Below are 26,327 nucleotides of genomic sequence, written 5' to 3'. Positions count from 1 at the left end.
CACACACACATATTGTTAAGAAAGTGAGAGCGTTGTGGACTTCCTGACTTCAGGTATTATCAATCAAATATACCACATGAGAAATAGATTATGTCTACATAATGAAGTTTATTGGGCTGCCTCTAGAAACTCAGGGTCACTTCCTTAACAGACTGGCAGGTTTTGTTCTCCCGTGTTTTCTTCCTTTCATAGCTGTAAGTCGTAGTGAGCCATAATTTATGTTTCTGTTGGCTTCAGATCTCAAAAGAAATTGATTGTTACTGGGTAAAATTGGCTTGCTGGCCTCTGACCTAAAAATGGGGAGAATGTCCCCACCATCCCTCACTCCATGGACAGATGCCAGCCCCAGTCATTCAGGTGAGAGTGGACTGTCTTCTATGACATGTGATGTGGGAAATTCCCACTGGTTTTAAGATTTCCTTGTGAGCACTTTAGATTTGTCCTGGGGATCTGCAGGCTTTATTCAAGATCCAGCTTTCCTTTTGTGTAGCAGAGCCTGAGCCCCTGAAGTCTAAAGTCATGTGATCAACTTAAGTTTTCAATTGGAAATTTCCTTCAGTGTACAAAGGAAGGCTAAGCAGGTTTATGCGGATTTCTGAATAAATGCACAGAACTACCAGAGTTTTATCTTCACGGATATACACCCGATGTTTTGCTGTGTCTTGTTTGTTTAAGGACTAACTTTCTAAATCCAAGAGAGGATCGTAGCTCACTTCTCTCTCTAGGCAAGTGGACTATTGGAAAAAAAGATTCTGACTCAGAGCATAAAAGAACAAAAGATTTAATTAAGCCTCCCATCCTTGCTGAGGTCCAGGGAGGATGGACACTGGAGGATAGGAGGAGGACACAGGAAAGAATGCTTCCCAGGCAGGAGACCATGCCTGTGCTGTAGGCATCACTGGCTGCCTGGCCAGGCAGTTGGGTGGCATGGTTCCGTTGTCCCTCTGCACCAAGGAAGCAGACAGGGTTTCTCCCTGTGCCCTAAGCAGGCAGGGGCACAGTTATATCAGACTAGGGCTTGAGACTCATCCCATAAAGAGCCCCATGTTAACACGCTCAGCTCTCTTGGCTTAGGGTTTCTGCTTCAGTGAAAACTGTTCAGCTTCACTCTTGCTCAGCCAGCACAGTCCTAGTCTTCGCATAAAGCGTGGGGGCTGCTGCCTAGTCTTCGCATAAAGCGTGGGGGCTGCTGGATGTGGGGAAAGCTGTCTTTCCAGAGCCACAGTGGGCTGCATTGGCCGACCACTCTAGGTCTCATTCATCGTTATGATCCCATAGGTCTTGCAGATGAGACTAACAAGTAACACATTTGATGGCATTTCATCAGACTTTACTAAACTAAGAAGCGATTGGCTTGCTTTCTTCTGTGTACACATACACACACACACACACACACACACACACACATACATATGAGTGCGCACACACATAAGCAACACTCACATGCAAACACCCACACAAATACATAAACACACACACACACACACACACACACACATACTCTAAAACTTCACACTTAACAAGGACAGTGGAGAGTGGAAAATGAGAAACATGAGCCAGGCATGTGGCAGGCCAAGCAACTAAGGCGTGATGGTAAGAAGAGGTTAATCTAGGAGGGTGGTACAGCTCAGGATCTGTGGGGCACAGATGCACATCTGGGCAGAGAAGACTTACGAAAAGTTAAGTGGACTTTAGGGCCTTGTGTTCACTGGTGTTAAGAGGCTGGCTCCCTGTGGCGAGGGGTAGCCGGCTTTGAACCCTGTCCTGCTGTGCGGAAGGGAGCCTGTTTTATTTCTTAGCATTGGTAATGCCGCACCTGAAGCATGATCTCAAAAACAGAAGACCATACTAGAACCCTGTGATGGTTTTCAGAGTTGATTCCCTGTTCGTGTGAGATAGTGTGGGAATATGGCTGCTGACTTGGGTGCTCCCCTCCCTGTGTGGCCTCCCGGCGCTCCCGTCTGCTTTTTCTTCTCGATGTTGTCTGGGGCCAGAATGGTCCCCGCCGTTGTGTCTTGAATGGCACCTGTGCGTGCTGCATTCTGGATTTCTGTATAGTGTTCTCTGCCCACCCCCACCTCCTCCGTAGATTCTGCTTTTCTGCCCCTCCAGAACAGCATAGCTTCCTTATCTCTTTGGAGCTGGCCCTGCCTGGAACAAATTTGTGTAATTTGGAGGCTCTTGAGAGAAGGGAAACTGGAGAAGACCAGCCAACTTCAGATAAGTTTTCAAAAACAACTTTTCTTTTTGTGAAACTTTAAGGGGAAAAGATTAACTTTGGAAAGAGGGAGAAAATGGGACTTTATCTTGTTTAATGAAATGCAAATTTTTAGACAGACAGGGACTACTGATAAACTAGCAAATGTAGCAAATAATTTTCTGAAAATGTTTCTTCACTACAGCACCCCTTTTAGAAAGCATTTCTGTGTAAAACCCTTCTGCCGCACACTTGTATCTAATGTTTATTCATGTTCCGGGTGTGGCTGTGTCCATCTGCAATCTGTGCGTTCAGGTTGAAGGCGGTAGCATCATACATTCCAGGCCTGTGGGGCTACAAAGTGAGACTTTGCCTTGGGAAAAAAAAAAAGGTTACTTACATGAAGAATTTTAAATTTACCATCAGTCCTAATACCTGAGCAGTGTTTCTCAACCTTCCTAACACTCCAACCCTTTAATTCAGCAACTCACGTTGTGGTGACCCCCAACCATTAAGTTATTTTTATTGATGCTTCATAACTGTAACTTTGCTGCTGTTACAGACCATGGTGTAAATATCTGTGTTTTCCAGGGGTCTTAGGTGAGCCCTGTGAAAGGGTGGTTTGACCCCAAAAGGCCCCACAGCACAGAGCTTGAGAGCCACTGCTCTAATGTCTTTCTAAGTTCAAGGAGTTCAAGATCAAATCCTCAAGGTGAACTGTACCTTTTAAATCCCCGGGCCACCAGCACCAGGTCATTCTCACCTGTTGAAATGAGTCTTTTTAAGGCTGTCCCTTCACAGGCGTCTCATCGTGCTCTTGAAAACTTGGACCGTTTCCTTCTGTGACAACCTGTCTGTAAACCTTCAGCCTCTTTCATTATTATTGAGCTTGGGAGGTTCTTTGTTAAGTACTTTTCTGGGGCACTTGTTTCCGGAATCTTGATTCTTAAAATTTTTTTTTAACCTGCTTATATGATGGATAACATTGATTACTGTTTAAAGCGCCTTTGTCTCAGAATGAATCACCTTTGGCTATATGTTAGTATGTAGCAATGTAAGTTTGGCTTCCTGAGATCTTATTCAGAGTATTTTCTTTTCACACATAGGGTACACTGGTGGTTTTCTTTCCTCTTAACACCTGCCTCTTGTTTTGGAATTTGAGTAATGCTGGCTCATGTAAGAAGTATTTCTCCCACTCTTTACTTTTTTGTAGGTCTGTGAGGAATTAGCATAATTTCTTCCTTAGATGTTTGTTGGAATCTTCTAATAAAGACACCTGAATCCTGAATTTTCTGTGGAGGAAGGATTTTATACAAATACAATATATTTTTTTAATTAGGTGAAGGGCTTTTCAAATTATCCATTTTTTTTTTTTCTGCTTCGGCTAGGTTTGAACTTTATTACTTACACATAAATTATTGAACTTCCTGGCATGACGATGTCTGTAATATTTTTGTACTTTTATTTAAAAAGATTATTTGGCCTGCTTTTTGATCACTTCCCCCTGATGGGACTTCCCTACCAGGCCACAGGGGAGGAAGAGGAACTCAGGCCTCATGTGAATAGATGAGCTGGGTAAGGGGGAGGGGAGAGGCACCCCTATTCTGCAGAAGAATAGGGGAGAGGGGATGGATGCAGGAGGGAGGGCTCCACTAGGAGTTGAGGAGAGAGGGGCATATGTCCAAGATGTAAATGGAATTAATTAATAATAAAAAATAATAGCTATTCTGACTGTGATCAAAACAAATCTGTAAAAACCCATGGATCAAGTTCTAGTGCCCCGTAATGCTGTAAGGTGGGTGTCTGTGTTTTAATCGCTAGAAGAAAGGATTCTGAACGTTCCAGTACACAAAGACTACAGATGTTTGATGTGACTGGTATGATAATCATTACTCTGATGTGGTGATCAATAAACATTGAATGTATCTATCAAGTACTGTGCTCTATGCTAGCTGCTGTAGGCTAAGACTGTAGTCCCAGACAGTCAACAGGCTGAGGCAGGAGAATCACTTGAGTATAGTAGTATGAGAGAGCTCGGGGTTGGGGGGGATAGCAAGGCACTCCCTCAAAACAAACAACAAGCGAACAAACAAACTGTAGCCCGAGAAACCTTTACAGTTAGTCTGTGTATGATAATGTCGAAGTAATCCTTAGAAAACCATGCGACAGTGTGCTTCTTTATCTCTCTGGCAGACCTTCCTGCTATTATCACTGTTGTTATTATTTGTTTTTAAGGATCAATCGCCCTTTAAGGTGTTTAAATAAGAAAACCAGTTTCTGTTTAATCTCCTGGTTTCCCTTTGTTCCTTTGTATGGCCACGCATTTTTTCTTCTTCTTGAAGAAGTCCCATTAATATTTTCCATAGTGAGAACCTGTTGCTGCATCCTCTTTTATCTTTTATATTGTTTTGAAAATTGTATACTTTCCTCATTGTTTTTGAAAGCCATCTCTCTGGCTATATACTTCTGAGTTAATCTTTATTTTTTTTTTTTGAATACTCAAAAAATGCTGTCCCATTTTCTCTGGGATTCGATTGTTTTTGAACAAAAGCGGACTGCTGGCATCCTCCTCTTCACTTCCTTGTGTGTCTATTTTGTGCTTTTCTATGATGGCGTGACTTGCTCGTCACTAGCTCAAACGAACGACGTGGTGGCCACTTATTATGTCGCGTGGCACTTCTTCAGTATTCGTCCCTCTCCTCTGCCTCCCTCAATTCTCTGACACTGCGTGGTCCAGGAGCCCAGGCTAGAACTGTGTCTACTCTGTCATCAGAGTCTGGCTCACAAGGAGGAGAAAGTGCAATTCAAATGGGCCTAAAAAATAGCACTGATGACAGAGTAGACAGGGATATTATAATCAGTTATAACTTGATTCTGCCCCTTAAGAAGCTAAAGGAAGAATGACGCCTTAAACATCCAGACGAGTTGAAATCCCACGCAAACCAAAGCCACAGATCCAGCTGTTCAATATACTGATGCCTAGAACACGGGAAACGTGTGATGGTACATGTGTGTAATCCTAGCATGGTGGAGGCAGAGGCAGGACAGCAGTGAAAGGAGATTTTCTAAGTGACATATGTCTCCCTAGGGCCTGGATAGTTTTGTTTTTCTGTAAATGTGTTTGAGTTTCAGTGTGGCCCTTGAAAACGGTTGGGTTCTTTTATGGCTCACAGCAAAACCTAAGCAGCATTTAGAAGAAGTGGCTTTCCTCACCATTGGCTGTGCTATTTCCCCTCAAGGTCCTATAAATCCTGATCTGTGTGGCTGTGATTGGTAGCAAGAGTGTTCTCAGCTGGAGAGAATGGGTGGGGGTGACCTTCAGAGGACCTCCAGAGTTGGTGGTGGGGTGCGTTTGTGTGTGTGTGTGTGTGTGGGGTGTCTCTGCTGACCTCCTCCCTGGTGTGAGCACTTAGTGCTTTCCTGACACCTAATTTTATCTTCTAAAACTCAGGTTGCCCTGCTAGCAGCCTTAGCCAGCTGCCTGTTCTTGTACCTTGAGCTGGCAATTTTCTCTACACACAGAGCTGAGGTCATTACAGGACTCTCTCTTAGGCTTCCTGCCTCTGAGAGATCACTGTTTCCAGTTTCCTGACTTTCAGCACTTAATAATCAATTTATGAATTTGTGTTGTGTTCCTGGTGGTGGTGGTGGTGGTGGTGGTGTGTGTGTGTGTGTGTGTGTATGCCTGTGTGTATGTGTGTGTGTGAGAGAGACAGACAGACAGAAACAGAAAGAGAGACAGACACAGGGAGATACACACACACAGATCCTGAAAGTCCATCTTATTAGGCCACCTGGCATCGTTCTGTTGGCCACAGGGTATCAGTCTGTTTCTGTCTGAGTGCTTCTGTGTAGGTGTTTCCATTGATATGTCTTCAGGTTCTCCGATCTTTTTAAATTATACCCAGAGAATGTTCTTATTTCATATTTTACTTTTATGTATGGGAACTTATCTTTTGTAACTTGTGATTTTTTTTCATTATTATGCTCATGCTGTATTTTAAGTCCATCGGTATTTGGGGCATTTTAACTATAGTTCTTTTAATACTTCTGCTAAACTCACCACTCTGTCCTTTCTACGGAGCAGTTTTCCTTTGACTCTAGGTCTAATTTTCTTCTTTCTTTATATCAGCCTAGTATTAGGATTTGAATCTTAGGAATTTCAGGTGTTTCAGGGTTAGATTTTATAGCATTTCCTTAAAGACTGTATAGCTGTATTTTCACAGATAATTACTTAAGGATTTTTTTAAGGAGATGGGTGGGTACATTTTAGAACATACTCTCACTGAGGTAAGTTATGCCCTACTAAAAATACATGTGACTTCCCGTGTTCCCATTGTGTGTCCTGAATGTCGGATCACATCTTTTTACAGCAGTCAGTGTGATGTTCAAGACTTAGTCATGGAAGAAAGCAGAAGCCTGCAGTACCTGGCATGTTAACATATGTATACCAATGTGGTCCAGTGTGCATGCATGTTCTTAGCTCTGCACTAAGAGTTCTAGAGATTGTATTCATTCCCCACCTCTTTCCCTGGAAATTTCTTTTGACCTGATCCCATGAGCATGTGGTCACACTGTCTCCCTAGAATTTAGTGAGTTCGTGTGCTAATTCCAAGGCTGTTCCAGCCTTGTGGTACTTGGGCCAACGAGTTCTCTCTGCTTTGGCTTCCCTGCGATCTCATCACCACCCGTGTCTTCACCTGTGTAGGCTGTGTTCTGAACAGGGTGCCCTTCTGTGTGCTGTCCTCTGGAACCACCCTTGAAGGAGAAAGCCACGTCTCTGGAGGCTCACTTTATGGGTTTGCTTGCCCCATGCCATTGTAGCCCTATATTATCTGACAGCAAGTTTAAAATTGTTTTAAATTTTTGTTTTAATTTAATTTAAATTGATTGTTTTCTTCATTCGACCCTTTTCTAGTCCTTTCCAATATGTGTTTGAGACAGTTACCTTGAATTCTCTCTCTCTTTCTTTTAGCTGCACTCATGAAGAGTGATTCCCTGTGTATTTCTTTCTTTTTTTAATTTTTTATATTAATTACTCTGTTTCTGCTGTGCATAGAAGCCTGAGCTCACTTGCTAATTTTTACACATCTGCCCACATGACCATCTGCAGTCTTTATTCTTGTACCGTTTGACCTTTAAAATGACAGTTCACTTTAAAAAGGTACCTGGACCTTTTTTTTCACAGATGTGTTTGCAACAACCCAAGCAGTATCTGAGGTCTTGAAAAGCATCCTTAGTATTCACAAGTATCCGTAAGCACCCGAGAGCTACCCAACGCCACATTGTAATCAGCAATTTCTTCTGAAACCTTTCATCTCTTCACATCTGGTCCACAGTTCTCCTTCACTCAGCTCTTGACTACAGAGCCTTGGCAAGAGCCCCCTTTTTTGTTTGTTTGTTTGTTTGTTTTTCTTTTTTCTGCTATTAAGCCAAAGTCTGGGCTGCCAGCTAGGAAAGTTGGAGCTAAGTGGACAGACTGTCTCATCCTGTATCTTTGCACGTATATTAAGAAGTTCATATAAAAGAATCTATCTATCTATCTATCTATCTATCTATCTATCTATCTATCTATCTATCTATCTATCTATCTATCTATCTATCTTACTTCTTGGCCTTCATTAAATACCATTAAGTTTATTGATAGACCTATTTTCAAATTACCATCCATGGAGCTGGAGATTTGATGAGCATTTGTTTTTGCAGAGGACCTTGGTTTGGTTCCCACTTTCTAGATGACAGCTCTCAACCATCACTAACTACAGTCCCAGGGTATCTAACTCATCTTCTGACCTTTACGGTCACCAGGCATGCATGTGATTCACACACACACTTACATACAGGCAAAATGCTCATGCATATAGAGTAAATAAATCTGAAATTAAAGACAAAATTTTTTCACCATCCATTCACATTAAGAGGGATGCCAGTGAGTGTGAAGCATTCTCTCCTTTTCTTTTTTTTATTGACTTACTTATTACAATTTATTCACTTTGTATTTCAGCTATAGCCCTTCCCTCATCTGCTCCCAGTCTCATCCTTCCTCCCTTTTTCCCCCTAGGCCCCTCCCCTACTCCACTCATAGGGGAGGTCTTCCTCCCCTACTCTCTGACCCAAGCCTAGCAGGTCTCATCAGGACTGGGTACTTCCTCTTCCTCTGTGGCCTGGCAAGGCTACACCACCAGGGGAGGTGATCAAAGAGCTAGCCACTGAGAACATGTCAAAGGCAGTCCCTGCTCCCCTTACCAGGAACCCACATGGAGACAGAGCTGCCTATGGGCTACATCTGAGCAGGAGGTCTAGGTCTTCTCCATGTATGGTCCGTGATTGGTACATTGGTCTCTACAGGGACCGCTGGGTCCATATTTTTTTTAGCTCTGTTGGTCTCCTTGTGGAGCTCCTGTCCCCTCCAGGTCTTTCTGTCTCTCCCTTCTTCCATAACATTCCCTGCACTCTGCCCAAAGTTTGGCTGTGAGTCTCAGCATCTGCTTCAATACCCTGCTGGGTAGAGTCTTCCAGAGGTCCTGTATGGTAGGCACCTGTCCTGTTCCTTGTCTCCTCCTCCTTCCAATGTCTATCCTGTTTGCTCTTCTTAATGAGGGTTAAGGATTTTCCCTAGGGTCCTCCTTGTTGTTTAGCTTCTTTAGGACTATAGATTTTAGTATGTTTATCCTATATTATATGACTAATATCTACTTATAAATGTCTCTACCATCTCCTTTTCTATAGACTGCCCTGAATTAATCCTAAATCCCAGAGGAATGGGAAGGAAGATCCCAAACACAGGAATGATGTCAGGAACAAAGGTAGCCCAGCCTCTCTCCAGGTGTGTGGCTGAAGAACAATGTACCATTGTCTTGAGGCCTCACTGAGAAGTCCACAAGGGTGGGAATGAGGCTGTGAACCCATAGCTGGGAAGCAGTGACTGACTGATAGAGCTCCTAGGCTTTTCTCCTACTTGCAGGAGGTACCAGCATGGGTTCCCCTGAACTCAAAGGCATCAGGGAGAGCCTTGCACTAAATTGGAAGGGTGAGGGCAGCGGATTGAGTAAGGAGGGTTCAGAAGGTAGACCAAGAGCCGCTGCTCACCCAGACAGAGCTCCTGTGGTAGCAAACGAACCTGGTTCTCCAGGTGTGACTCACAGATAGGAGACTGGAGGGTCTCTCTGAGTGGCAGGGGATGTGCTGGGTGAGAGGCACCATGCTGAGTGAACTGGAGAAGGTTGAGGGCGGGGTGGGCGTTTGTGTAAACGCACGGTCTCTTCACATCGTCCGCAGTGACATTTTAGTGAGTAGGGCTCAGAAACATCCCTCTGAAAGCTTCCTGAGGAGCTTGTTTATTTGTTTGTTTGTTTAGCAAAATATGTATCATGATCCACTCAGTAGAGTTTTAAGGTATTGGTCAAATATAGCATAAGAGTTTTAATCCAGTTGCACTGTCAAAGTATCCTTGGTGTCTCAGAATGTCCTTAGATTCTGAATCTTCTTGCTGCTTCAGCCAGGCCCAGCTTTTGCCTGGTGACTACAAAACAGCGATTTGTCGCTGTCACAAATGTTCATTAGCTAACTAACGAAATAGTGTGAAATGTTGTCAGCCTGAACATTGTTAATAACTAATTTGAGGGATGAGAGAAGAAAAGACTGGAGAGGAAGGGAAGGAGCCGTCAGAGGCCACATTGTCACTGCTGATTGTCACACAGACGTTCCTCCCTAGGGGAAAGGAACCCAACTGTCCTTCCCTCCCAAAGCTAGCTCCCTTTGTTCAGTGGACATCTCCTAGGGTCTGCTATGTGTCCATGGAGTACACTCAGATAGGTTTCCAAACACAAGATAAACCAACTTGAGGGTCCCTGTGTCCCAGGGGTACAAGGGTAGATATGAATGTGGAAACATTTATTTACTTTTTTTTCTATAGTTCTTAACATTGCACATCTATTCTTTTTTTTTATTACATTTTATGTTCTTTTTAAAAGTTATATTTTTTTCTATATAATGTGGTAAAAATTTGTAAGATTTATTTTAACTCAACTGTGCATGTGTGTGTGTACGTGCCTGTGTGTGACATCTGCCATAGAAAGCCACATGAAGGTGTCTGGTCTCCTGTTGCTAGATTTACAGGTAGTTGCTTGAGACCTTCCATGGCTGGGGACCTCTGCAAGAGCAGTACGCTAACCCATCTGCGAAGCCTCTGGGATAATGATATTTTTGAAAGAATTAATGAAAGAGCTATTTTCTCAAAGGGTAACTCAGAGAGACGTAACTAATATTCATAATTTTTCAATTATTAATTTTGAATCAATGAATTAGTAGTGTCAGTACGTTTACTGAATATGAGGACTACGACTGGTTTCCCCCCAAAAGCATATGATGTTAAAATTATTGCTGGAGACAAACATTTTGCTGGAATTCTGTAATTAAAATGAATAGAGATGATCAGTCATTTATGTGTTCTATCGACATGAGTTATCTCTATGGAGTCCAGGCTATGGTTGAGCATGCTGTCTTTCTGCCTTGGCCTCCTGAATGCATTAATTATAGGCATATGCTACCACTCTGGTTTCAGTGGGTCATTTGATAGAATTCAGGGTCTGCGTATATCACTGTATAGGTTTGCTTATTGGCTGAGAGGGCAAAGGGCCCCAAGAGTCATCCTTGTTCCCTAAGCCACACCTTATATTCCCAGAGAGAAGAGTAGCTTTTAATGATTCCAGGGATCCAGTGTTCTCTTCTTGTCTCCATAAGCCCCTGTACACATACACACACACACCAACCAAACAAATGAATGAATGAATGAATGAATGAATGAATAAATAAATAAATAAATAAATAAATAAATAAATAAATAAATAAATAAATCCCACCCTACTTTTAAGAATCCAAAACAACAAAGATGCTCTGTGAGCAAGCAAGGGGACTGGTAGATGCCTTATTACCATCCTGGTAGATACTCTGTTAAGCAAAATTCAGGCAATTATTTTTGCTTTAAAGGAAGTGTTATAAAGGAAAACGAAAGCAGAAATGGCAAGCCTTGCTATATTTCTGGATCATTCATCAAAGCCAGACTATTAAATTGCAGCCATTATTTTATATAATTGAAAGTAGATGCAATGAAATGTGAAATCTAACCCCTTTAATCATTTATGTTTTTAAAAGTCTGTGAAGCTCAATGGATTGGCTGTGCAGAGTCCATTCAGAAATCGTTGATGCTCATAAAGAATTCTTGCCAGTGGCAAGGAAGGATGGTGACAGTGTTAGAAAATGAGAGGACAGGGAGCCGTAGAGGAAGGAAGTTTCCTGGCATGGGTTGCTTCTCTCTGAAAGAAAAGGCTTCCACACAGATGTCAGGAAAGAAATAACTCCCCGTCCTCCATGGCATGACCTATCGATTGGAGATTTAGAGTTTCCTGTCTGCTGTCAGGAATTAGATACTAAACCACCAAAGCTGTCCGTCCTGACATGTGGAGTAGCCTCAGGGATTCTGGAGACAAGAGCCCCCAGTGTGCTCAGTGTCAGCTTGTATGAAATTATTTACCCCACTGTCTTGTGAGTGAACTCAGAGCTCCTTGCTTTGCAGAGTCCTTATTGACCATAGTGTTGAGGGTCCCGGTCTGTGGCTTTCTTCATCTTGCCCCAAGAGGCATTATGAGAACCCTAATGTGAAATGCTCACATGGTTTGCCGTAGAAATGAGTGAATTCATCAGTACTCGTTGATATTTTGAATGAACTGGAGAAGGTAGAAGGGGAAAGGATTCCCAGTGTCCTCAGTCTTATTGCTGTCATCATCATTAACATCATTAATGTTTGCAGGAACTAGCACTAATTTGTAAATAGATCAGCTATACACATTGTTTTTAAATGTTTTAGTCCTATCTATGTTTTATGCACAACTTCCATGTCTGGGGTGTTCATCCTGCTACCTTGACCGGGTATCAGATTGCTTTCATAATGTCAGAGCCAAAGCTTGTTTTTCTTTAATAATAAATCTTATTAATTTTAAAATAAGTTCAAGCAATTATTTAAAACTTTATCTAAAGTTATATTTATCTTATGTGACCCTGTATTAGTTACCCCCCCCCCCATGATTAGCTACCCTGATGAAAGGAACTTATGGGAGAAAGGGTTTATTTTGGCTCCCATCTCCAGAGGAGTCCAGTTCATCATGGCAGGGCTGGTGCAGGTGTAGAGCCGACTGGTCACACTATTTCATCTGAACACAGAAAGTGGGATGGGGAGACAGGAGGCAGGGCGAAGCTATAGAGCCTCAAAGCCCACTTCCTGTGGCTACTTCCTTCCCCAGCAAGGCTCCACCTTCTACAGACTCCACAACCTTCCCAACAGCACCGCCATCTGGGGACCAAGTGTTCAAACGCATGAGCCTGTGTGGGACGCTGCTCATTCAAACCACCACAAGTTTTTAGTATGTAGTTCTGGTTTCTCCTTATTCCATAGTAGTTTGATGAAGGACATAACTCTCATCATTTTGTGCAGATGTGAAACAAGTTTAGAAAATGAATAACGACTGTAAATACAAGCAGAGCAAGAGACAGGCAATAGCAGAAACAGAGAGCTTGTCATCAGGAGACCACTGTGTGCTAACAATTCTCAAAAAGCAACTGCGCAACCTTGAACTTGCTTCTCAACCCTCGAAAGGTCTCCTTTTTCTTATCTTTAAAATGTACTGGCTATGTGAAGACTCCTGGAGTTTCCTTTCCTCTCTTTCAACTAGGATTAGAGCTTCATCAGAAACCCTCGGCCTGGTGTGTTCCAGCTCCAGCCTGGCATGTGTCAGGGATCGCCGTCTCTAAATTAGCCAAAGAAAACAAATGGGACACAGATGGCTATTATCCCAGGGAACAATCCAGAAATAAAACCACCATGGCCTGAGTCCATGGATGGAAAGAGGATGCTGTGAAAGAGAGTTGATCAAGAAATACATCGCAACAGAGACAGACAGGGAGCTTGAAAATTAAGGTACATCCTTGACTGTTGCCAGAATGACTTTGAAAGTCATTGGTGCTAGCTGTACCAGCACCCCCCCCCAAAAAAAAAAAAAACACATGATAAAAATGTGCACATGTAGCTTACGTTTGAAATAAAAGGTGGGCTAGAGAGACGGATGAGCAGGAAACAGCACATATTAACAATCTAGAGCAGTGATTCTCAACCTTCCCAATGCTGTGACCCTTTAATACAGTTCCTCACGTTGTAGTGACCCCCCAACCATAAAATTATTTCATTGCTGCTTCATAACGGTGATCCAGCTGTTACTAATAGTAATGTAACTCTCTGATATGCAGAATATCTGATACGTGACCCCTGTGGAAAGGTCATTCAGCCCCAAAAGGGGTCACAACTTTAAGTTGATAAACACTTGTCTAGAGGGACCAAGTTTGGTTCCCAGCACCGATGTGAGGCTGCTCTCAGCCACCTGTAACTCCATCTCCACAGGATCAACACAGTCTGTTGGCTTTCAACTACACCAGTGTGGCAGGTGTCACACACACACACACACACACACACACACACACACACACACACACACCCCTAAAAATTATAAGACATAAACCTTTGCAGTAAAAGGTAATCTTGTTTAAATTACAAAGTGCAATATAATTTCAGAAGCAAAAGCCATAGATGACCAAGACTCAGTACCACTGAGTGTGAGGAATGAGTTAAAGGCGAGAGAATGCCTTTTTTTGTGCCCACACTCTGTTTTATAGATTCTTCCCTGAGTATCTCCTTATTGGATTAAAAAAAAATGTAGCCTTGGAGCAAATGAACTGGTGTCACCTAAGTGGCTCTCTACACAAAGCTTTAATGTATCTTAGAGGGTACTGGGGTGCGAGTACTGGCCTCACCAAAATCAATACATACGTCAATCTTATAAACTACACACTAGTTTGAACATATGCAGAGCATAAAGGGTTCATATTTGGTGATTTGCTTTGCTTGCAAAGCAGGCATCTTAGCCTGGCCCTGGTTTAGATGAATTAACTCAACAGGGAGGGAAACCATTTGCCATCTATGACACTGTTCCTGCCGAGAGCAACAAATCAGTAGCTTGTTGTAGAAATGTCTTCCTTCCTTCCCTCCTTCCCTCCTTCCTTCCTTCCTTCCTTCCTTCCTTCCTTCCTTCCTTCCTTCCTTCCTTCCTTCCTTCCTTTTCTTTTCTTTTTTCTTTGAATGACAACTTTCTCTTTTTTCTCTCTTCTTGTTTTCAAAGCTTTTAAAAATCTCAAAGCATGTTTAATTACTAAAGTTGAAAGAAATTCAGACAGAGGTAATTTTTTGTTGGTATGGAGTGCAATTGTTGGTGTGGTTTAATATTTACTGTGTATTTCCTCAGCATCTTAGTCATTAGTAGCAGCCAATCTCTGTCCCCGCCCCCATACTTTCAGCCAAAACAAGACTGTCTTACCAAACACATAGCACTTGGTGCGAAGTTTGTCTCCACCAGAGCCTTTGCTCTTCCTCTATGGAGGCGTGAACGCAGAGCCACACGACAGCACTCCTTTTCACTTTCAGTACAGTAAGTCCATGCATCATACAAGAAGTCAGTAATTGTTACAAATGCCTTTTCCTTTGTATGAACTTGCCCAACTGTGGGCTAATACAAGAATCCTGGCACAGTTTGACACAAGCGAGGATTTGCAAGGATGCTTATTGAAGAGAAATGTAACTCCACTGTGAGCGGAGGGATGTATTTGCATATTATATGTTGTCCAATATCTTCTGTATTTGAAAAGATGGTGTTGAGCTTACAACGAAGTCTGGGCAAACCCACTGCAAATTGCAGATAGCGTTGTTGAAAGTGTGTTGACTATACCTAACATTTCTGCCCCTGTATCTACAGATACTGCAGATTATTGCTGATTTTCTTTATGATCCCAGCGTTAATACAACCTAGAAAGAGGATGAGTTAGCACAGCAAAAACCAAGTCTAAAGCACCGATTCTATTGACTGTACCTGCTGTGTTTTGTTGTTGTCTTGTTGGGAGGGTGTTGCTATTTTTGAGACATGATCTCGTATAAACCAGACCAGCGTTGAACTCCTTAATTGCTGAAGGTGACTCCTCTGATCCTCCCACCTCTGCCCTCCAACTGCTAAGGCTTCAGGCATATGCCACCATGCCCAGCTTACTGACTGCATCTTGTGTTTCTACCATAGTAAAATAAAAATATTAAATAGAAGCGTCGTCGGAAATCAGGGACTATTTGCATAAGCTTACAGATACAGGTATAATTTGTTTACAGGGCCTCCTGAGGAAGGCCAGAGGGCAAATGCTGTGTCTTTAGGGCTATGCCCATGGTCTGTCCCAGACACTGGCACTGTGCTACAAGAGCCCTGCTGGGTTGGCGCCCCAGGTAACAAACACATTGTGATTCCTCCTGTGTCATTCAAAGACCCTTCAACAGGCCCTGGCTGTGCTCAGTTCTCCTTTTCCTTTAGGACTGGGAAGGGGAGATGGATGGTTCTGGTACTGTCTTCCAAAATCTGGGGCAGCGTGGAGCAGCTGGTTCCTGTTCACTTAGGCATGAGCTGTGAGTCAGAGCTCTGCTGGCCAAGCCCAAACCATGGTAAGACCAGCAGCTCGTTAACCTTCCATCTGGGAACATTCCCAGAACCCTCTTGGAAGTCAGGCTCTTATTACTTGGGTATTCTCCTTAATGGGGTGGAGTGAGATCCGTCCTGCCCTATCCCAAATGGCTTATTCAAGTATCTTTCCAATTACAGCAGTTGGAAAAAATTTTGGCTACAAATAACAATAACATAAATAAAGCACATTTTAAAAATAAGTGGGCTCCCCCCCTCCCCACTGCATTTCTGGAAGTCCATAGACCAGCAGCATCTGGTATTGCATGCCGGTCACTGAAATGTCTAAGCTTTATCTCATGGTGCTGAGGTGCCTCTGCTCTTCTTGTCCACATCCCGAGAAGGAAGAGGGCAGGAGAGAAAGTAGGTAGCCCCTATTCAAAACAATAGCACATTTCACACCCAGTGGAGGACTGTTGTTCTGTGATTTGGGCCACGATTGGGTCAGGGTGCCAGGTTCTGATCTTAGGAAATTTGGGCGCAAACTCAGGTCACTGCAAAACTCTGACAAATGCAGTTTTGGTAACTGCGTTTCCAGTGATATGTCAGAGCCCTGTGATATTTCAGCACTGTTGCCTGCCTTCCAGTCTAGCTCCGTGGATGCTAGCAGATTAGGACATTATGATAATTCCCACCGTGTGGGCTCACTATGTCTGGACATTTCACCTAATCTTTATCCTAGTCCACTTAATCTTCACAACAACTCTGTAGAGGGTGTATGGTTAATATTCCTAATCCACAGATTAGGAAGGGAAGGCACAGTGGTTCCAAAGTTCAATCCCAGTTGCAGAGCTAGAAAAGCCTGCATCCAAAGCTGGGCCTTGTGCCTTTGAGCCCTCCTCTAAGGCACTGTGTGGTGTTCTTGACATACAATACATGCGGATATATAGTTATTTCAAGGAACTTCTGGAATTAAGAAAACTTACTCCCCAGGACCATCTGGGACAAGAATTCAAAGGTTTGAACTGATACTCCTGCTCTGTTGTCACTATTCAGTCACTCTATGTGTTTCTGCGTCCCTACAATCTGCCGGACACTGTGGAGGTAACACAGGCATGCCTCCTCAGGACAGTGTTCCAGGTGGAAAAGAGCCGAGCGAGCCTGTGTCCTCTGGGGAGAGAGAGTGTGGCTTTCCAGATAAGCTAAGAGTTGTTAGTGTGTTCGGTGTCAGGGTCAGAGAGGAGTGACGGAACGTGGGTCCTGAAACTGAGGGAGGAACTCGCTGGCCTTGAAGCCTAGAGAAGAGCTCTCATTCATTATAACCGCAGCAGGAATCTTCATGTCACACCCAGGAACGCACTTGTCACATAATGAGATGTGTAATACTGGTGTTGACGGATTCAGGAGGCTGATAAAAAGATCAAATGATGAGCATGGAAGTGAAATGTGCTATGAAACAAGAGAGCATACAGGCTCACAAAGTATTATATAGTGAAAATACCTGTAAAGTCCTTTTTAAAAATATATTTCTACTCTACAAGTGAATGTGAGGTTGGTAAAACAATGTACACCATGCATAAACAAATATAACCTGTGTGTTTTCGTGTGCACAGATATTTGTGTGTGCATGTGTCTTCGTGCACATGTGTGCTTTGTGGGGTGGCCAAGGAGAGCCTTGACCATCATCCCTCAGATGCCGTTTACCTTTTGTTTGTTTGTTTGAGACTGGAATCCCTTTCCTGGCATAGACCTCATCAAATGGGTTAGGTTGGTAGGAGTGAACTCCCAGAATCTGTCTGCTGCTGCCTCCCCAGCACTGGGCTTAAGGGTGGACCACCACAGTCAGCTTTCTTCATATGGGTTTCCCTCAGTTGTACGCTGGGCTCCCTACCTACTTTGCAAGCATGTTTTACTGACTGAACCGTTCACCTCCTCAGCCCCAATACAACCTGTCTTTAAGCATGATGGGTTTACAGTGTTCTTAAGTTGGTATGTGGAACAGTTAGGGATGGACTATAATTACCATGGTAACTGCTAAGGAGAGAAGGAAGAATATAAAAACCCCACCTTTAAAAACTGCTCTGGAGAGCAATGGATACAAAAGCATGGATGACAGCTGAGTTCCAGGGCAGGAAGCACTCTTGTGTGAGTACAACCTAGTGGTCACTGCAGTCTTTGTTAGGTGTCCCTGGAATATCTTCTACTAAACGGAAAGTCACCTTTGCTTAAGTCTGAGCACATCCCTGGGACCAGGGAACAGCACTAAAGCTGTGCTGGCTGCCTGCCCTATTCCCGCAGATTGGAGTCTCTGTGAACATAGTTCCTGCTGACAGTTCTCTTCATGGATAATGTTGCTGACACCTCAGCAACAAGATGCTGGAGCCAAACTATAAAGTAGAGAGAGGGAGGGAGGGAGAAAGGGAAGGAGGGAGGGGGAAAGAGAGAGAGAGAGAGAGAGAGAGACATAAAGCCCTCTGAGCAGGAGAGGCCTGAAGTGCCCACAGATTTCTCCTTCATGTATTTGAAACCAGAGAAAAGTTAAAACTAAGGAAATCAACTGGGGCTGGACATAGCTCAACCCTTGACAGCACTGAAGGAGTTATCCCTCACTCCAGCTTCCAGAGAAAAGAGGGGTGTTCTCTTCTGTAGGGGAAAGCCTCCTCTACTCCAGCTTCCTGGAGAGTTTAGACAGTCTTCAGTAACAGCAAGTTAGAATGACTCTGTAGGAACTGAATGTTTTCAGTCTATGTTAGCAGCATGTCAACATACAGATGGTTGGCAGTAACTAAGAGATAACAATTTTCAAATAGAAACTATAAATATGCTAAAAAGTGAAGTTATGGATAATGTCAGCAAAGAAATAGAATCTTTATGAAAGAGGTAATGGGATACTTTGATATGAAAGGTACAATGTGAATTAAAACATTTATTGGACAAACTTAGCAACAGATTAGACAGAGAATAAGACAAAAACATATACCAGAGAAGAAAAATTCTTCAAATAAGCACAGAGAAAGAGCCGGGAGCATAAAACAAAGAAAATCACAAAGGAAATTTGGGATAGCATGAAATAGCCTAATAGTTGTGAAAGAGGAGATACAAGGCCAGACATGGTGGACCTTGCCTGTAATACTAGCAAGAGGCAGAGGCAGGCGGATCTCTGTGAGACCAGCCTGGTCTACAAAGTAAGTTCAGGACAGCCAGAGAAACCCTATCTGGAAAAATCAAACAAACAAAAAAACACAAAGAAAAACAAAACAAAACAAATAACCCTAAACAAAACAGAAGAAAGCAAGCAAGCAAACAAGCAAGAAAGAGAAGATAGAGTCTTGTAGAAAAACAAACAAGCAAACAAACCCCAATGCTGTGGTTTGCGTCTATAAACCTGGTGTATCTGCAATGAGATGGGAGCCACAGACAGGAGAATTCTCAGGATCTCAGAAGCTGGGGAGCCTGGCCTGTGCAGCAGCCAAAAAGAAAGGAGGGACCCTGCTTCAGATGAGGTATAAGGCACATTCCCAGCACCTGGGGTCATTCCGTGAACCCCATCTGTATGCTGTGCTATGTGCATGCCTGCACCAACACACACTAATTAAATGAATGAAAAATAAACAAACAAACAAATAAATAAATGGTATAGAGTAGTAGAGGGAGACACTTGTCCCTCTCCATCCTCTACATGCCAGCATACACACGTGTGTGAGGATATACTTATACATACATGCACTCAGAGGACAGCCAGGACAGCCAGGAGAACACAGTTTGTACAATGTATTTGTATAGCAGTAGCATTATTGTTGGATTCTCACCAAAGCCAATAAAGTCCACAGACAAGGAAATAATTCCCTTAGAAGGTTTTAAGCAACACAACCAACAAGATACCATCAGCATTCTCTACTGAGTAAAATGATCGTCAAAGATTAAAACAAGATGGATCAATGGGTAAAAGCTATAACATAAGCCTCATGACCTGAGTTCAATGCCCAGAGCCAAGATAGAGGGGGGAACGAGAAAAATCAACTCCAGGAAATTGTCCTCTGACCTCAACATGCATGCTGTGGCATGCACAACCACGCACATGATCCGTATACATGCACACAGTGATAATCATAGATCAAAAACTGGAAATGAAGACACGCAGGAAAGAAGACTGAGTTAATTTGCTGAGAGCACGTCTGCAGTCAAGGATGCTAAGGAATCAGATGGAAAGCATAGATGACTTGCTCCAAGCTGACCTGCATGTCAGCACGAGAAAGGATGACAAGAAAGGGTGAGTAAAAAGGCCACGTTGAAGGAAAACACTGCCTGCTTTGAAGCAACAGTAATACTGATTAGGAGATGGAAATGTAAAGAGGCAGCATATAACAATGTCAAGGTTGGAGGGAGAGCGGGACTCTGAGGCAGTGTCATCTTGGGGAGGGAGACACTCTACTTATGTATGGCTAGGAAAAAGTTATACAGCTGTAGTGACTGTCAGCAGACAGTACAGATGTGAAGAAGACAGTGAAAGGGTGGAGAAATGAAACTGTCCCCGTTTTGATTTCGTTTTGAATATATAGCTATTCACGTACCTTGAAGACCTACTTCAAGCCTAGTAGTGTTCTCCTAGCTAAAGTTGCTGTGTGACACAATTACACTCTGGTTTTTGGGTAAGATTTTCCTGGCATCTCCGTGTCTCCTTTTCAAGCTGTGAAGCTGTAGGCCGTGGCTCATCCAACTGCCGGATGTGCCTGGGAACCAGCACTATGCAGTGTGTCAGGAGGGGGAGGTTGGGATCTGTTCCCACCCAGGATGAAGATGAACTACTTGAAGCCCTTCCCACAAAAGCTCTTCCAAGGCCGTTTGTCCCAAAAGTGCTGTCAGACTTCCTGGCCAAAAATAATAGCCGCTCACTACCTGCTAACGGATTCTTTGGATAGCTATCTTTGTCAGCTGTTCAAGGCCAGGGTCATACACCTGTTGTCCCTGCCGCTAGCAGAGTTCCTTTAGTGTCTCCTTGACATTCCATTAATGTGTCTTTTTCATGGGTGGGGAACTGTACTATAAGTAAGCTGATGTTTTTTTAGCCCTAAGTTTACCTTCCCTTGTGGTTTTCTTGTTTCCCAAGTATGTGGTTTCCATTCTCTTCAGTTCTTGCGGACATTTGCACATTTGCTTAGATTCCAACATGAATTTTTCTATGCCTATATCCATTGCCATAGCATGGCATGCAAAAAAAGAAAAAATGTTTATGGCGTATTTTTTGAATGAGGAAAACAAAAGCTGTTATGTACAGCTGAAGAGATGACTCAGTGGTTAAGAGCCCTCGCTGCTCTTGCAGATGACCCCGGTTCAAGCCCCAACACCCCAATGGTGGTTCACCGCTATCTGTACCTCTTGTTCTTAGGGATCCTCTTACCTCTTCTGAATTCTGCAGATACCATGCATGTAGTCCAAAATAGCCACAGACATAAGTAATGCTTAAAAATGTAAAGAATTGTTATATCCAGTGATGTTGATAGAACTGGGGTGGGGAAAGAGTGCCATTTTGCTTTATGTAACTATCACAGGGTGTGGTGCAAGTCTTAAAGCCAGGGCCCCATGCATGCTGTGCTGTGATCTTCTGTTAGGCCATCCTCCTATGCCTGCATATTAATTTTTAATGAAGCTAGACTGCAGAATCCATAAGCATGCAAATTTCTCGTTAGCCTTGTGCATTTCTCTGATTGTGATACTTGGAAGACAGTGGGCTGTGAGTGACGGCAACGGTTTCAGTGTTACAAGAGATGAGTGTTGATTTACGAATACTTTGTGAATGTGTTAGTGGCATTGAGAATTAACCTTGTTATAAAAGGAAAATGCAAACATTAAAGCCTCATTGGGGGTGGGGAGCTCTACCTCCCTGGTAGCGAGTTACTCGCATGTGAGTCTCAAGTCCTTCATGGGAGCCTGACTTTCCTGCCAGCATGTTGATCACACAGCCGCAGGAGTGGCTCTGCCCCCGCCAAGTGTAAGGAATTCACGGAATAATTTATCACCGAATTATCAAACAAGGAAGGCTGCCCAAGATTCCTTTTTATTGCACAACACATTTTTAGAGTTGAATATTTCATTTTTTTTTTCCTAAAACGCCTTGAGTTTTAAAAAGTAAATTTTCTGCTGCCAGTTAATGTCAGAACTAAACTGCTTGTGGTTGGACCCCAGAAGAGGCTCAGTGACACAGATGCAGAAAGTCGTCTTCCTTCAAAGATGACTGAGGTCTAGGAAAAAAAGAAGGGATGGAGGCTTTCGGTCCCGCTAGATCCGTGTCCCTGCTTCTCTGGGGGTGGTCGCATGCGTAGGCATCAGTGAGCTTTACTGATGTTCCAGGCCACGGCTTTGTCAGATGACAGTCCCCTGCTATCAAACGTTGCTGTCCTGGGAACCCTAATACCTAGACTTGGACACTGCTGGGCCTTTCCTCCGGTTAACCCTTTCCACTGCGGTGTGGGTATTGTGAGTGTGCATGTGTGTGCACGTGTTGTATGTGGCTGCGGTATCTGTGTGTGAGTGTGTGGCCTGTTCACACGTGATGGCCAGGAAGCGAACAGCGAGAAGGAGACAGGTTGACCATCTCCCCCTTTAAGAGTTTGCTCCCAGTGACAACTCCGATGAGACCTAGGTACCAGGACTTCTCTTTAGCACCTAACTGAGGCACAGACCAATAACACACAGGCCTTTGGGGTGATTTACGATCCAAACTATAGCAAATAAGCACACAGGCTTTTATTGAAAAAAGAAAGAACTTCATGGTTGGGGATGAAGGCGTTTCAGATAAACAATCTGCTCTGAGGAAATGTAATTATTTGTCAGTTACAAATCATAAAAGTCAACTTTTATTTTGTGTAATGCACCAGAATCTCTTAGGTGACAGTATTTTGGCATTCCGTACTATGTCGCCTTTTAAAGCAAGCTTTCCACTGTTTTGATTTTACACGTGAGGCCAATCCCATGAAGCTATTCAGTGCTTGACCTCAGCTGCTGCTCTCTTACACTGGAGGGAGTGAGGGTCACTTACGTTACAGTGAGTGACCAAGGGAGGAGGCACCCCGCCCCGCTCAGGCATTGGACCCGCTTTTAGTGGGAGGAGCCTGCCCATTCACTGGACCCACCCTTGATGAGGGGCTGCTTCTCCTCATGTTTGCCAAAGGCCTTTGTGCTCTGGCTCCTTTTCCACTTCCGCATCCTACCAAGGGCTCCCCATTTACTGTTACACATTATTTTTGCCTGCTACCTCATTACCTCCCCAGCTAATTCTATGAAATAATTATAAATGTATTTTTTTTTAAGTTTAAAAGATGAGATATGGCCATAACAATTACCACCTTAAGCATTTGTAAGCGTAGTCCAGTGTCGTTAAATACAGTTTCAACAGGCAGCCGCCACCATCGTGGATCCCTTTGCACATTTCAGAACTGGCACTCAGTCTCATTAAACTCTTAACTGCCCATCCCCCTCTCCCAGCAACCACTCTGTGAATATGACTGTGCTCGGTACTGACATACATGGAATCACACATTAGCCTTTTTTCCCCTCCTTGGGAAAAGAACTGGCTCATTACCATTATTAAAGAACTCAACACATTACCTTGAAGTTTTATCCATGTTAAAGCATGTGTTAAAATGCCGTTTCTATTATACTCCCCACTTCTGGGCATTGAACCCGTAGCCTCACACATTCTAGAGAAATGCTCTACCACTGAGCCACAGCCTCTGCGTAGTGCTGTATCAGCACACTACATCCATTTGCCCACCGATGACCATGCGCTGTGAGCAGGAGTAAACAGATACCTGAGTGCCAGTTTCCAGTTATTTTGGGATATTGCTAGAAGTGGAATTGCTGGGTTCTATGGTAATATATCTCTTAAAACCCATTTTTGAGTGACTGCAGGACTGTTTCCCAGAGAGCCTGAACCACCTGACGTTTCCCCATCTGTACACATAGGTTCCAGTCTCTCCAAGCCTCACCAGCACGTTCTTACATCGTGTTTTGTCCGTAATAAGTCTCCTAATGGGTGTGAGCAGCTTTTTACCTCTCTCTGACATTATCTGAGGCCCTTTACTGAAACAAGCTTTAGGTGTACACATTTCTGACAGATGTGACCTTCCACTTTAAGTGTGAAAATTACTTTTTAGAATTTAATTTGAAAGTGGTGTTAACGATCATATCACCATACAGACCCACTTTCAAGTATGGGGGTCTCCATTGAATGGTGCTCATCCCAGCAAGTTCTTCCCTACGGCATTATTGGTACTACGGAACTACTGACTTTTGGCAGAGAGTCCAGTTGTTTATGTTTTGTTTTGTTTGTGTGTGACTTTACATAGGCACCCAGTTTCATTCAGATGTTGCTTTTTCCTCAGAAAATCCATCCCTCGCTGCCGCAGAATTAACAGGATGCTCTCCAACGAATCCCTGCATCCCCCTGCCTTCAGTCGATCCAACTCTCAGGCCTCCGTAGACAGCAGCACATCCGTGGAAGAGTTCTGGCGAGAAATCGAGAGTATCAAAGAGAGCAGCGTGGGGACTCAGGAGGAGCAGCCGCCCACCGCCGAGGTCAAACCTGTGGATGGTAAGGGCTTGGACCTGTCCTGTGGGTTTCCCTCATCCCAGTGGGGGTGGGGCATGTCAGCCTGCCAGTCCTGTGATCAGTAGAGGTGGGGGTATCTGCTTCCAGAGCTGAGGGAGGGCAGGCCTCAGAGACATCCAGGCAAGGGTCCATTAGTAAGCATCCCTGCATGAGGGTAGTGTTCCTGTGGGTTGGGTTCTTTTTCATCAAACGGACTGGACACGCTGATGTGCTTGACATTTCATCTGTGTACTTGACATTTAGGGGAGAGAGAGAAAGACAGTGGGGAGGAAGAGGGAAGGAAAGAGATTTGCCTTAAGGATTTTAGAGGGAAAATTACTTTGAAACATTGGTTGGTATTAATATATTAGAATGCCTGGTATTTCACAAAATAAACATGTCAAACATTGAGGGCTTTTAGGTGGACACAAAACCAAAATCAAACAAAGAAAAATGAATAAACGGTTCCTAGCTCTCGGAGATCAGGGTCTTGGACTTAAAGCACAGCCGAGCTCTGCTTGGCTCCCCTCACCTCGTGGATGCTTAAGAGGACCAGGAATATCTCCATTAATCAGCAGTTAACCTTGAGACAGAAGCCTTCTCTTCCGCCATTCTCCTGTCTTAGTCTTTTTCAACACCAAGACATGACCAAAGTTTCTCTGTATTCAATTAGAATCCCATACCACATAAGCAAGCCTTCACTCAGTTCATGAGCATCCATTCCAGGACGTGGTCTTCCCACAGGGAAGTGGGTGCTCAATCCTGTTACTCCTCCCGTCGGTCCTCCCGTTTTGTTTTGTTTCCCAGACAAGATGCTTGAAGGAGAATGCCTCTTGCCCCATATCCCTGCCTTCCCTGCTAGCAACAGCTAGCAACCTCCAAAAACATACCCTGTTATTCTCAGCCTGCTCCAGGTCTTTTCAGAGGTGCCAGCTGTGAAGAAGAAAGGGCTTGTCCTCTTCCCCTAGGGTCTTACTGTAGTTTGTTGTTGTTGTTTTTTTTTTTTTTTCTGCATTCTCTCCTTATAAGTACTCCCTTACATAATGAGAAACCCAGTTCACGCCCGCCATACATTTACTCTTTTATTAAAGCCCAGGGGACATGGAAAATACTTTCTGCTAGACTAAACTGCTACAAAGTGCAGACTTCCTGAGTATAGTTACTGTGTATATGCAGGTGTCACTTTGAACGTACTTGTGAGGATCTTAAGAGCAGTTCACTGGGCTCTGACATAGGCAAAGCCATGCACTTCTCGGAGCCCACGTGGATCACGGTGTCATTTCACCAGGTGTAGTGGTGCATGTCTAAAATCCTAGCACTTAGGAGGCTGAGGCAGAAGGATCCCTAGTTTGAGGCCATCCTGGGTTGCATAGTAAGACTTGTCTCGGGGGGAGGGGGAGGAGAGGGAGTGAGAGGGAGAATTTCATTCAACTAGATTTCCTATTTCATCCTTGTCTGTCACACATCTCCCAATGATACTGTCTAGGGCCAAAGGCGGCCATAGTTTCCATATTTCTGTGCCATAGGGTTCATGTCACTTGGCTCCCTATTTATGAGATTCAGCTAGTATATCAGAAGTTCATTGCTTTTTGTTGGCATTTGTTTTTAGGGATGCGTTAGCAAAGTTCCATGAAATGGGGTTCCTTTTAACACCGTAAGTATGTGCTTCACAGTTTTGGAAGCCAGCAGGGCCTTGCTCTCTGAAGCTGTCAGGAGACTCCTGTTGATGCTGATTTCCTGGGCTGTGTTGACTCTGGCAGTCATTGATGCCCTTGCTTGTAGGCAGCATACCCTGTTATTCTCGGCCTCGGGCCTGCTCCAGGTGTTTTCAGAGGTGCCAGCTGTAATGAAGAAAGGGCTTGCTCTCTTCCCTCATGGCCTTACTGTAGTTTGGTTTGGCTAGAGGTTTGTTTTGGGTTTTTCGCTTTGCCTTGCTTGGAATGGAGTCCAGGGATTTGCACGTGCTGTCTAGTGCGCTGCCGCTGAGCTGCACGGCAGCCTGCCGCTC

At 43.8% G+C, this 26,327-nt stretch overlaps 1 protein-coding gene across 1 annotated transcript in view; it reads left to right on the top strand.

Annotated features, from left to right (window-relative positions):
* Positions 1 to 26,327, top strand: part of Arhgap28 (Rho GTPase activating protein 28) — a 151,376-nt gene that overhangs the window by 69,677 nt on the left and 55,372 nt on the right. The window contains exon 2 of the mRNA XM_055610184.1: positions 24,114 to 24,322. Within this exon, the coding sequence (XP_055466159.1) occupies positions 24,114 to 24,322 (209 nt within the window). The remainder of the gene's footprint in view (positions 1 to 24,113; positions 24,323 to 26,327) is intronic.

This window comes from Psammomys obesus, unplaced genomic scaffold (genome assembly GCF_907164565.1).
Source record: "Psammomys obesus unplaced genomic scaffold, mPsaObe1.curated_primary_1811, whole genome shotgun sequence".
Classification (NCBI taxonomy): domain Eukaryota; kingdom Metazoa; phylum Chordata; class Mammalia; order Rodentia; family Muridae; genus Psammomys; species Psammomys obesus.
This window is presented reverse-complemented; position numbering and strand designations above follow the sequence as displayed.